The following is a 13752-nucleotide window of genomic DNA, read 5'->3' on the forward strand; positions in this document are numbered from 1 at the left end:
GAGAAAATGTCTTTTATTGGATCACCTTAGCTGAAGAAAATGGATGAGCTTGCAGATGTACAACTTTTCCTCCCAACAATTCTTGTCTTTAAAAGTCATAAGATTCAAATTGCTTGTGTTTTTTCTTCTCACTGTTATTAATCCTTAACTTTTCTAATGCTTGTTAAGGAGATAAATAGAAATGATATTGTCACTGGATGCATGGAGCAAATTTCACATGATCATGTCCTCGTGACAAGCTTCCAGCCATTCTAAAGACCCTTTTGTAAGGCTATAGACACTTGGTGCTCATTCCATAGAGGTGGAATACAGGAGGAACAACTGTGTATCATTCACAGAATAAAAGTATGAAAACTTTGTTTTGATTTCAGCACCTGTGTTGGAGGAAAGTGGATCTGTACAAACTTTACATGTCCAGGTATGTGAAAGTCTCGAATATTTAACTGCTTAATAACTCAGTTCTTACTTCAGTAAATATTACTTTTGAAGTTAATACTACGTTTGATTATGTAATTTGCATTTTTATTTCAATCTACACACTCAGTAGATGAAATATTAGAATGGCCTGGCTTATCAGTTAAATGTGTTAATATTTCTGAAAATCAGTTTTAAGAGTCACAAATCAAATACCCATAATATAAGGGTGACAGATCTTATTGCCTCCTTCTGGGGGAGGAGCTGTCCAGGTATCCTTGCCTGGTAGGAACTCATAACAAAAGCAAGGAAAAGTTTTGGTTCCTAACCGTGTTCCTAATACCTGGCTGTAATATAAGTACAACTTTATAAGTTATAGAATGTATCAGAATGTATGAACCCTGCAGCAGTAATAACTGTGGAGAGTATGCTGTCTTGGCTGCATGCTCATGTGCATTATTTATTGTGTTTGTCAGCTGAGTGCTCAGTTTCAGGAGACACTCACTTCGTGACCTTTGATGGGCGCCGATACACGTTCCAAGCCACCTGCCAGTACATCCTGGCAAAGAGCCGCACGTCTGGCACGTTCACCATCTCCCTGCAAAATGCTCCTTGTGGACAGGTGGGACCTGCAGCCTTCTTCTAACATTTATCTCCTGAAGGGCCTGTTAATTGAGGGGTAAAAAAGCATTTAAGAGAGCAAGTTACAGGCCCGTGCATGTGTGCAGCTGATACTAAGGATGCTGTTAAAGGTGATTCTAAGGGTGGTCCTATTTTATATTTGAAAGTTTCTGAAGCTCTGCACAGGTGTCACCAACTATTTTGTCTGCTTTATGTCCAAGACCCATTCTTTCCTTTATTTTGTATGTGCATTTCTGAGCATGTTATAAAACTCTGTGTGAGGCTCAGGCCAATTAGTAAAGCCATACGTCTTGCTTTGAACAATGCTTGCTTGTAATAGCTTAAAACAATTAATAAAACTTCATTATTAAGCTTACGTATTTCTACTACCTTTCTTAACATATTTTCCTGAAGCCTATCTCTACACAGCTCACAGCCCTAGTGTTTCTTGTGCTTGCATCTCCAGCATTCTTGCATTTCTCCATCCTGAGATTTGCTTTCACACAGCTTTCTGAGAGTTTTATACCTTTTCTGTTTCTCACAAGGTATGGAACACTGGTAAGGTTTTTGACTACAGAGTCTCATTTTTTTCAGTGTCTTGATAGGGCTTATAATTTTCAGGAAGTTATGTCAAGATAGAACAGATCCTAAAAATACATACATGGAATGGGAAGTGCAGGTGACTGAGCTTAGCTGTCTTCTGGAATCAGGCTTTTCTCTCTGAGCTCTACATGTGCATGTAAGGGCAGGATTTGGCCTGAATTTATATTAGTCGTGATTATCAAGCTGCTGGACTTGAAGTAGGAGAAAGAGTTTGTATCTTGGCCAAATTTATGTTCTGTCTCTGGCCTTCTGTAATATTTTTTATTTAGAAGAAACTATGCAGGCATTTGAAGTGTATATAGCCTTAAATATAACTTTGCTGTAATTCTAGACCATCTATATATCTTAGGCCCACATTATTACATAATTCACATAAAATCAGATATAGCACCATTACTTTGTAGCTCTGTGGAGGTAAACACATTAGTTTTCTTTTGTGTTCTAAATAAATGTATGAGTCTATAAGTCCTTTTACGTTAATGATTGCAGTCACTCTTCTCTGCAGTTTCTATTGTTCATGCACTTGAGGTTTCCTCGGGGAAATGAAATGGTTATATAAGTTGTCATGCTACACTTTCTAAAGGTGTATTTCAGTAGTCTATTTCTGCATTTTGACCTACTTCTCTGGATAACAGAAAAGACTTAAGTAGAAAGTTAGAGCAAAGTTGCAGTGACAAGTTTGTTATAATAGAAATTATGTTTTCAATCCAGGTATGAGATAGGAGAGTAAGTGCAGGGAGTCCCCTCATCTCAGTGGTAGAAGCTGGAAGATAAGAAACATAGCTTAACTGGATAGAGACCAGTTTTGAAAATTTTGAAATTTGATGGTCAACAAATAAATGTCTCTCTATGGTTCCTAGAAGTGTATCAGGATACCAGGTGAGATATGTGACAGGGTCTAGAAGTTAACACTATTGAAAAAGTGGATTCCTGGGCAGGAAATAAAACTGCTGTATACACTCTAGCAGCCTTTAGGTCTTTGAGCTAGAAGAGTTACAGTGAGGGCTGTGAGATGAAATATTGGCAAGGACCTGCACATTTTAAAAACTTCTAGACTTTAACCTCTGCATGCCTTATTCTTGTGATCCTGCTAGTATTTCCAGTTTATAGGAAGATTGAGGCTGTTTCAAGATGTATTTGGTTGTTGCTACAATGCCTCACTTCAAGTGCATGTTTTGGTTAGCTTGGTTTTAATTTAGCAAGTTGGGCTGGCTTCATTCTGTACTAACCTTGGAATCCTGAGGAGCTGATAAAGTTAGTCTCATCTCAATTAAAAAAAAGAATAGCTGAGAAACATACACCTATTCAGTCAGTGTCATAGTCTTAGAATTTTGCAGAGTCCAAGTAGCTCTGAGAAAGGTGGTTGTGTATAGTGTCCAGGTGGTTTGTAGTTGAAAAAAACCAGATTATCTTGGCTTTTACTGCATGTTGGGCTTCATACTTCACCTACCCTTTAACAAAGGTAACCTGATCAGTCCCTCCAGGTATAGATTTTACAGAGGTCTGAGTAAAGCATTCTGGATGTTAACAATCAGGTGGGTAATCAGAGGATTATGGGATATGTCCCAGGGCTACGTGCTGCTAATTTAATTATCAGTGTGCAGGTGGTAAGAGGGTAGTGAGAACAGTTTTTGTAGTATAATACAAGAATGTGGGGCTTCAGTGCAGCTATTCAAGTGTCTAATTATCAACCAGCTGGTACCACTTGGCAGAAGAGCTGCTTTTCAGTTCCCCAGGCACCCTCCATTATCTTTTTTTCCCATTTATTAAAATTAATGAATTGAAATGGGAAGCTAAAAGATTTGTAATGTGGAATCTCATATTTCTTGATGGTTTGAGATTTATGTGCTTCTTTAAAAAAGCCTTATCACTCCCATCTCATTCAAGCAGACTAGAAAATGTGGAAAGAAAATACCTGGGGAGATTTTAGCTTTCTGAATCACAAAGAATCCAGTCATCCTGAGCCTTAGAGCTGGTGACATAAACAGTCATCAGGCAACAAGTTATTTCAAAACGATGTGAAATTTTGTTTAAGCACTTTCTGGAAGGAGAATCAGTCAAGTGATCAGCACAGCTTAACCTTATCTGAGTTTCAGGTGACAGCCTCACTGGCTTTGTAGTTTGTATGATGAGAAGGTCTTCTGAATATAGATTTTTTTTTTTTTTTTAAAGTGTCTAGTGAGAGAAATGTCCATTCCTGTGAAAACACCTGCCAAAAGCTAGCAGGGGCAGTGCTGTGAAAGAAACAGTCTATTGGAACAGAGAACAATTGTCAGGCAGAATTTCTCCTTCAGTTTAAGCCTGAAGGAATAATAAAGCTTTTGTCAACACTGTATGGTAATGTATATACTATGTAGAGTTGTTTTCTTGGTTCTCCTTTGCTCTTCATGCCACCTGCTGTTCTTTTTTTCAGCTTTGTAAAAGACCAACAATATTGTGGATTTGCAGCCAGTGTTGCTGAATGAAATGCACAGAAACCTAATTTCTTAGTAAAGAGGCAAGACAGCAAGATAAGCCACAAGCACGTGGCTTCACAAGGCAGATGTCTGTCCTCACTGTCACTCCAGGAGAGCTGCTTGAGCTGGAATATCTCCAGTTATTTTTATAATTTCCTGTTTTCAAGTTTAATTTTTTCATTTCATCTGCTGTTAAAGGTCACTTTTGCATCATTATCTAGAGACAGGGAAATTCTGCATGTAGTTTTCAAACTTTACACACCACTGTGGATACTTGTCTCCATGGCATTTGAAGAGCTGACTGATGATGTGCTCTGCTGCTAGTTCAGCATCTGTCAGAGCCACATGGTACTGTCCAGAGATCCTTGCAGCTCTAGGAATGGTTTTCAACAAGCAGGGCAACATTTGCCTGTATTAGACAAGTCCCAATGAAGGTCAGAGAGAGTTGAATAAAAGTGTAAATCTTTGAGCTGAACATTCTTATGTCTTTACACTGTTAATGGTGCCATTCACTGTATAATTTTGGTATTTGTGGAACTGTCCTAAAGTTATCTTGACTATATCTTTTTCAGTGCCTCTTTCAGCACTGAAGTTGCTTAAAACTTTAGTGTTTCATCATTAGCCATGCCTTCACTGGAGGCTGAATAATGCAGCCTCCAACCCCTCTGGTGGTTATTCCTTGGCTGCAGCACAGTTCCAGATCCAATCAATGTGGAATTTTCTGCAGGGAGACCCAGACTGCTCTTTACCAAGTAATTTCAGACATGTCTCTGTATCTTCTGGTATATAACACTGTTTAGAATTCATTTTCAAAGTGGTGTTGATAAGTGACGTGTTTCCGTGGCAGCACTGAGACATCAAAGATGTGTAATTGAGATGAGAATAAAATGAACAAATAGTGTGACAAGAGCTGACCCAATTTTTGTCATTGTTCTGGAATAGCTGTTAAATGGGTACAAGGTCTTGCAGTGGAGGAGGCTGAACAGAAGAAACAGGAGTTGGGCTCTTCCCCCTTTTGTCTGTAGATGGTAGGGAATGGACACTCTCCTAACTCTATCCAGCCACTGTAAATAAGTTGGTGTCTCAAGCTATGATAAAGAGATTTGAGTGTAGTATGGGGTATCAGAAACCTAATTTCCTTCTAGGTCAATTGGTCTAAAATGTAGACTGGGATTCTTATGCTTTTTAACTTGTTGCAAGGTCAACGCTGGCATGGAGAAGTTCAAGTCATCTCTTGAACCACCTCTGTGCCTGATTCTCTTTGATAGAACATTTATCTTTTTAAAAAATTAAATGGTGATCAAATTCAGCCTGTTGAGAAAAATCTGTTAATCTACTATAATTAATATAAATGCTTTAACAAGCATTCTTTCCATATTGATGTTGGAAGCTGAAGTACCTGTAGTTACTCTGGAAAGTGGAAGTCCTGAAAATTTTTATTGTAACTGACTTTTGTTAATCACTGCTCTGACTTGTTTCCAAGTTAGTTAATAGAGGTGTATTTGTTGTAGAATTTTAGCTGCTTTTGGTACTGTTGACAATTAAGTTTCACTGAAGAATGTGGGTGTAAAAGCAAATGGGATTGGTCTAGGATTTTATTTTTTAAGAATGTTTCATCCAGACTGCATTGCAATGTTCCTATTAATGTTTTTTTCTATATGACATTGACTTGAAGTGAAATGCAAATGAGAATAAGCAATTGTAGGAGCAAGAAGCAAGCTGGGTCAGTTGGATGTTGTGATACTATATGCTGTCATGATGCTGTCTTTCTTACATCAATATTCATCCACACAGCTTGTGAACATGCTCTACTCTACAACTCCCCTCAGAAATAATGAATTTAAGTGCTGTTTTAAATAATGACTCACAAGATGCTTCTGTCTTTCATTAATGTTTGCCCTTAAAGCAGTTTTGTGTCTTAAAATATGCTTTAAAAGAACCTGGGATATCAGAACACATTGAAGTACAAATCTGGAGTTTGGTGCTCTGCTCTATAGATGATGCATGGGAAATAATTTAAAATACTGATTTTTCTAACTTGGCTGTAAAGGTGCATGTTTCATAAGTGCACTCTGCTAAGAAGCAGGGTATATCTTAAAATTGTCAATCCCCATGAAGTCTTAACTTCTGTTTGCTGTGCTCTGACTTTCAGAACCAGGATGGATCATGTATCCAATCTGTCAGCCTTATTCTTAAGCAGGACCCCAAGAGGCAAGTGACTCTGACTCATTCAGGAGATGTTTTGATCTATGACCAGTACAAAATTAACCTGCCTTATGCAGATGGTAAGGAATAAAACATGAGCATATAACTCTTATCATAAAGCACTAGAGCAGTATTTCAATGAAGTTTGTAAGTGTTGTGATAGTGTCAATATTGCTAACATACTGAAGTTAAAAGGCATATTTTAGTGTCAGTATTGTTACTTCTTACTAAATGCTTCACAAATTAACTCTTGATGTACTTTTTACACTAATGGTAGGAGCTGTGCATTAGCTACATTGGGCTATTTGTCTCTTACATAAAGATTTTGTTTATTTTAACAAGTCCAAATGCCATCCCTTACACTTTCAAGAACTTTTTAGTTCTTGCTTGAGGGAAAATTTGAACTGAAAAATTTCTTCTCCCATTTTTGTAAGCAACTCATAAATTTAAGCAGAAAGAACCCTACTGCCCCTTAGAGATGAGATGTGTATTTTCAGACAAAAAAAATTGTTTCTTTTTGCTCTGAGTTTTTAAATCTCTCTGTCCTGAAGGTGTCTGGAATTCTGCATAGGAATATATGACTGAGATTTAGTGTTATCTTTAATGAGGGTTTGACATGCAAATCATACATACATTTGATGTCTGCAAGGCTTTTGCTCTTTTAGAATTTAAAAAAAAAATTTTAGCATAGGAATTGTGTTCCTGGTTTTAGGATTACTTTGTCTACACGAAGTGGTGTGCAGTGTTTATATCTTTGCATTGATTTCATTTAGTTTACCTTTGTGAATATTTCAGTGATCTCACAATGCATTTTAAAGGCATGTGTTAAACCTCACAGGTTTCTTGTTTTGTTCTTAAAGTTTGAATCAGTATAACCTTTCATGAGAAATCAATGTTTAGAGGAAAATAGGGAAAAAAACTTAGATAAAAGCGATTTAAACCAAGACCAGTGAAATGACAAGAAACCAAATGTAAATTTCAAGCTGGTTTCCTTTGCCTATCAACAATGTCTGTTTTTACTCCCCAGAGTTATTTGAAATAAGGAAACTCTCATCTGTATTTCTGCAAGTGAAGACACAGATGGGGTTGCAGCTCCTCTACGACAGAGAGGGACTGAGGCTTTACCTGCAAGTGGAGGAACGGTGGAAGGACGACACCGTGGGCCTTTGTGGAACCTTCAATGGAAACACAGAGGATGATTTTCTGTATGCACAGCTGCAAGATTTGTCTGCTAGTATATGGATATCTGTGGTTAGAGTGGTAGATCAAGTGTGTACTAAAGCTGAAAGGATAGATACCAAGAATAACTTATTTTGAAGTTTTTCATTAGTGAGATAGATAGTAGGGTTCGGTTTGCTAACAGAAAATCTGTAGCTTCAGCTACAGGATATCAAGCCAGGTTTTGCTCAATATATTTTAATATAAAATTCTTGTGAAATATATATCTGATGCACAAGGGCTATTTTACCAGAAAAATGTTGTCTAAAATATGGAGTGGCCTATATAAGAAACTTTCTGCCTCTCTGCAGGACTCTCTTTCCAGCTCCTATTTTTTCCTGCTAGCCCTAATCTACTGTCTCTGACAGAGCCCCCATTGTTCAGTGCCTGCAGACCAGCAACAGGAACTGGCTGCTGCCTGAGATTCCCTTCACTGTGGTGCAGGGAGAGGTGGTCAGAGCTGTCCAAGCACCATAATCAAAGCTGCTGTTTGCCCAGTTTCTTTGTAATGTATGTCTCACAGACACTAAAGAACAAATTGGCTTCCAGTGGATTACAGTAGCCTAATGGAGCTGGGAGAAGAACACAAATTTAGGACACAACAGGATAAAAAAAAGTAATAATAGAAGAACTTTATGCTCTCAGAAGAGCTGGAATTTTTCTAACTCAAAAGTAACTGAAAAAATGGAAAAGCTTTCCATTATAGTTCCCATTTAAAAAGACAGATACACAAATATACCTGTGGAATTTTGAATGGTTTCTATGTTACAGACTGAAAAGTATTATCAGACTGTTATTTATCATGAAACTAGGCAATTCATAGCATCTCAATGAAGAGATGATTTATGTAAAGCTACTAAAAATATTTTTCTTTTGACAGGTAGTTTTGTAGTATATTTTTGATGACAGTCTTTGGGTTGCTGTCACGCAAATGAGAAACTGTGCAATAGTTGATACTTGTAAAAAAAGCCCTTAAACCTGGGGTCTTAAAAATTGTGCTGAGATATGCCTTCATACCACAAGGTATCACATTCTGTGTCATCTTGATATATACACAGCCTGATCCACAGCAGATCTGGGAGTCTTGTCATAGGCACTGGTGTCTTTTGCAACATCTTCACTCTCAGCTACTTTTCCAGTGGCAATACTCCTGACTGTGTTCCTAATGCAGTATTTTCCCTCAAGTATAACACCGTATTTAAATGCACAGTTTTGATCATTCTCTGTACAAAATTACTGTGCCTTGGTTATGCTGATCAAAGTCTTTATTGTTCAGCTTCTACTACCTAGACCTCATAGGTATCTGTTCAATCACTTTTCCAGTTACATTTCTGGAGGCTTGGGTTTTTCTTTTCCTTTTCCTGCAAGGAGTAAACAACCTGGGAAGTCACCAACAGACAGTACAGTATAGGTAGAGGAGAGATTAAAAATGGATCAGGTATTACTAAGGATCCAAAAGGACAAATAAGGGAGTTCCAAATTTCTGGACAGTGATGCTCCCTGCTCTCTTATAAAAATGGAATTTGGTCTGTTTTGTTATTTTCTTTCTTAAAAAGTCTTTAGAGGACATATTTTATTTTTTTTTCTTTTTTAAACACTGGGCCTCTACAAAAAAAAAAAAAAAAAAGAGGAGTCCTGAAACTTATGATTAGTTTTATGGGCGATTGAATGAGAATATGGAATAGTGAAAGAGGAGCATGAATCTTAGGGTGTAAGAACTGAGACCAGCTTGCAAATTCACTATACCTTTTCTGACTGACTTCTGTTCTGTAAAAGCTCTCCAGCTGGAGTAACTGAGAGCACTCCAGAGCTGTTTGGCAACACATGGAAAACTTCATCGGCGTGCGTTCTTGCGCACGACAGCTCCCAGGTGGATCCGTGTGATGTTCATCTGCAGGCAGGTGGGCAGTGAGGCCAAGCTCTTACTGACAAATGCATTTCTGCTTAGTGCATCTGTGTCCATGTCCCTAGCTGGGTCAGGTACAGTAATAACCAGTCCTACCCATTGAAGAAATAAGCACCTAGGGGTGGTATAGAGGCAGCGGAGTTCAATCCCTTAAAAATATCACATTGTATATTATTTGAGGATTTAGTAATACTTGCAGAGGTGCTTGAAATTCATAATTTTTATTTCTGATTTGCAGTTACACTGTGTTAAGTTAGACATGCATTAAAGTTTGGTAGAATGATGATGCTGCTAGTGAAGATGGAGACTCAAAACTATTGCAGTATTCGTTTTTTTAAGAATGCTGGAAAAAAATAAATACTTGATTTAGTTGTCTGCTATGAAAGAGAATGAGTAGAAAGATGCTTATGCACTGCCAGCCTATAGATTTAGGTGAAAAAGTCCAGTTGGGATAATATGCAGGTGGCTGATGCCATGAGGACCAGAGATGGTCACCAAGTCATCCTTTAATATTGATGAACTTTGCAGATCATCAGTTATATCTATTTCACAACTCCTACCACTTCTTGTATTGGACACTAGACACTTGTGAAAACATAGAGGTAGAATATTAAGGTTTTCCCTGTAATTTCAGCAGTGTTAGGGAATCTCCATGTCTCCTGCTACAATATGACCTGTCTTTTGAGTATTTACACAGTAAGCAGTGCTGAAAAGCTGCAATCTTGGTAACAGGTTGGGACATGAATGTCAGTCCTTCTGTACAGCTGTATAGATATCAAAGACAAAAAGATGTGGCAATATATAACCATGGTTGGTTGCATTGTATAGAAGACACTTTTTGTTCCAAGTCTTTTTAAACTCCCTCACTGAAACAGTTTTTAATCTGTTATTTGTGTAGCCTCTTATGCAGCGGAAGCTTGTAGCATCCTTACGAAAGATCTTTTTGCTCCATGCTACCCCTATTTGAGTCCTGTTCCCTATTTTGAGCAGTGCAGAAGAGACACTTGCAAATGTGGACAGACTTGTTTTTGCTCTGCTCTGGCTCATTACGCTCATCATTGCCGAAGGTTTGGAGTTGTAATAGATTTCAGAGGAGCTGTCCCAGATTGTGGTGAGTTCCTTTTCACTTCTAGATTTAAATAATTACTGCCTGAGGACTTTAGACACAATCAGAAAATGAAATTAAATCAATGCAATCTTTTAAATGAGAAAAAGATTAATTGTAGTGTGACCTTGTATGCACAGGGCAAGGTTCTTTTTTAAAAAATTTTCTATGAAAATGGAATTCGTACCAGTGTTTTCAGAGGATTTTTCCTTTGTAGTTTACTTTCTGTAGTCCTTTGACTTATGAAATACTAAAAATATTTAAATAGTTGGAGGGCTTCAAAGTATACAGAATTCAAAATATGTCTGTCCTTATTATATGGCATTGCATATCTCATACCATATAGATATTATTCATGAACTGCATGAATAGATTTCTTTCCCTTGTAGATGTTAGGTTTATCTAATTATTTAAATGAACAAGATGAAGAATGATTGATAGTATTTAGCAGTTTTAGTTGCATTACTGTTGATGTCTTCTGTCTGACAATCTCTTGGCTTATTCTCTTACTATCAGTGACACTGAAATGCAAAGTGCTGAAGCAAGTATTGAAACTTGGTATTATTTAGTTTAAAATGAATAAAAGAATATAGAATATATGCATCTTTATAGAAAAAGGTGACATCTGTTATCTACTCCATAAAGCCTCACAAGCAAAGGATAATATTAAATTCTTTAGTTTATATCAATTTTTAGTGGGCCCTCACACACATTTAAAAAAGTATAGAATTGGAAACCCTGTCAAACAACCTTCAACTGACACCTCTGATGTAGGTCGGCCTCTATTAACAAGTCTGAGAATTTTTTTTCTGAGGAATGTTCAAGAACTTAACATTTAGCAGTTGTCATCACATCATATAATTATCCATGATAAAGAGGATTAAGTTGGTCCAGCTTAAACACCTCAAGGTGGATTATCTGTATATATAGCTGACAAGACTGCCTTGCTTGCATTTATTATGGCATGAATGGTTGTGTCCATTTATGATTGAATGAGTCATTCAAGCCATTTGATTTTATTTTACTTCTCTGGAAACAAGTATAAGTTTCTTATAGTGTATTTCAAGTCATGCTTGTCACATTTAAAATATATGAATCTGTTAGTATTTCAGGAGCTTCAGTCTGTTTTTGGTAAAGCTTTATAAGACACAGATAATATATGTGTATATATATATATGTATAAAAGGAAATTTAATGTGGTATTGTGCAATATCTGTTAAGTACATGTGTTTTCTTTAAGGCTTTTAAGGTTTTTTTTAAGGTGCTGTGCACTTCCAAAAGCCCATGCATGAGTGCCAAGTATGTTCAGAGTTAGAGGCAAGAAGGCTTCAGCTGTTTGGTTTCCACAGTGCAAATCTGGATTAACTGCAGACTCATTGCACTTGTCATTACTGTGGATTTACATCTCTGTAGTTTACACAGCATAGTGCCAAGATGGCAATTTTAGTGGAATTTAATGTGATTGGGAACGAAAGAATGGAGATGTTTATCAGAAAACAGTTGGGAGGTGCTTGAGTCTCCTGCAGTGTAATCTGAGAGATTTGTTTCATTTGGACAGCTCTTTCATGTGAAGACACAAAGGAGTACAGTACTTGTGTATCTACCTGTGGCAGAACCTGCCAAGCACTGTCTGTGCCAGAGACATGCAGCAGTGATTGTGTTGAAGGCTGTGCTTGTCCCTCTGGAATGTATTTGGATACCAAGACTGAGCGATGCGTACAGAGGTGGGTAAAGTTGCAGCTCTGGTGTTTCAGACCACCAGAGCTGCAAGTCAGAGAGGAAAGCTAATTAACTTGTACCCTTTTAGATGCTATGCCTCTGTAAACTTGACAGAGTCTCTTAGAATTATACAGAACTGATGTCTGTGTTGATCAAAAATAGCTTTTCTAGAACACAGACACTTGTCCAACATCATCAGTGCTGGTTGTTACATTCTGTCTGGTTTTTTTGGTATAAAAGAGATACAAAACATAAGCTTCCATTTTCCTACTGAAATGTCCTTGAGTTGTATGGCAGTATTGAGATCAATTTCTTTGTTTAAAAAACTAAACCCCAAACAACCACAAAACCATGCCCTAACCAAAAAAACCTCACCAAAACCAACAAAGCAACTGAAATTTGAACAGCACTTAAGTCAGTGGGAATTTTATCTTCTTTTTTCAGTTTGGGTTAATCAGTTGCCTGGTTTTCCTCTATTTCAGAAATGAATGCCCATGTTATTTTCAAGGAATTGACTATCCCCCTGGAGAACATGTCATGACATCTTTAGGCAAATGGTAAGATACAAAATTGTGTTTTCACATAAATAGTGTCACTTTAAGAGCTCTGTCAAATAATCTTGGCTAATTTGTTGGTTTTTTGTTTTAGTTATTTTTATTGAAACCTACAGAATAAACCTGCACCTGTTTTTTTTCTGTGTTTGACAAAGGTCCTTTAGAACTTAGGCTTTTCAGGCTGCTGTGATTTTTAATGTAATATATTGAAGTGCAAAACAGAAAAGCCACTATGGTTTCTTATATCCATACTAATATGGAGAGCTCCAGAAAAATGTAGACATTTCCTGACTGTCCATAGGTCTTCATTCCTTTCTCCTTCCCTTTACCACATTTTAAATCTATTTATGAAGAATTATTAAGAATCTGTCTTCCACTGGTATAGAATCATTGTAAAACAGCAATGTGGCTTTTATCAACTAGAGAAACAACATAAAAAACTGTCACCTGCAGCCAATGGTAAATAAGCATCTCTGTTATTGTTCCTTACATTTGGCATTTGTTCTTGTCCTTTTGCATCATTTGCATCATTGCAGTCATGACATTAAAGAAGAGAGCTTGTTAGATGATCCTGGCTCCTGCCAGATGTGTCCTTTTCAATAGTTATTTCTGTCTGGAGAAGGTTAAGTAATGTGGATAACAAGTTCTGTGAATAACAAGCTTTCAGAAATCATATCTGAGCTCTCACTGCCTGTATCAGTTGTTACAGCACTTAATTAAAAGCAGAGCAGACCAAATCATGCCTGTGACAGATCAGTGTATTACTTTAGTTTGTTACAAAGGCTACATCAGAGATTGGTGTTGTCAGACTCCTATTGCAATTGGAGCATTTAGCAAGCACACACAAACTTTCTCACTCATGTCAGCAGCCCATAAATACTGATTATTATAAATCAATATATTACTCATAAATTTAGCTTATTTTTTTACCTTAGGGCAAGTTCCCTAAAT

General features: G+C 37.2%; 1 protein-coding gene across 1 annotated transcript in view; it reads left to right on the forward strand.

The window, feature by feature from the left end:
- The window catches only part of OTOG (otogelin), a 90388-nt gene that overhangs the window by 16766 nt on the left and 59870 nt on the right, over positions 1-13752 (forward strand). The window contains exons 14-21 of the mRNA XM_056492898.1: positions 372-418; positions 891-1036; positions 6247-6379; positions 7327-7504; positions 9294-9418; positions 10322-10534; positions 12087-12252; positions 12730-12804. Of these exons, the coding sequence (XP_056348873.1) occupies positions 372-418; positions 891-1036; positions 6247-6379; positions 7327-7504; positions 9294-9418; positions 10322-10534; positions 12087-12252; positions 12730-12804 (1083 nt within the window). The remainder of the gene's footprint in view (positions 1-371; positions 419-890; positions 1037-6246; positions 6380-7326; positions 7505-9293; positions 9419-10321; positions 10535-12086; positions 12253-12729; positions 12805-13752) is intronic.

Source organism: Oenanthe melanoleuca, chromosome 5 (assembly GCF_029582105.1).
Source record: "Oenanthe melanoleuca isolate GR-GAL-2019-014 chromosome 5, OMel1.0, whole genome shotgun sequence".
Lineage (NCBI taxonomy): Eukaryota > Metazoa > Chordata > Aves > Passeriformes > Muscicapidae > Oenanthe > Oenanthe melanoleuca.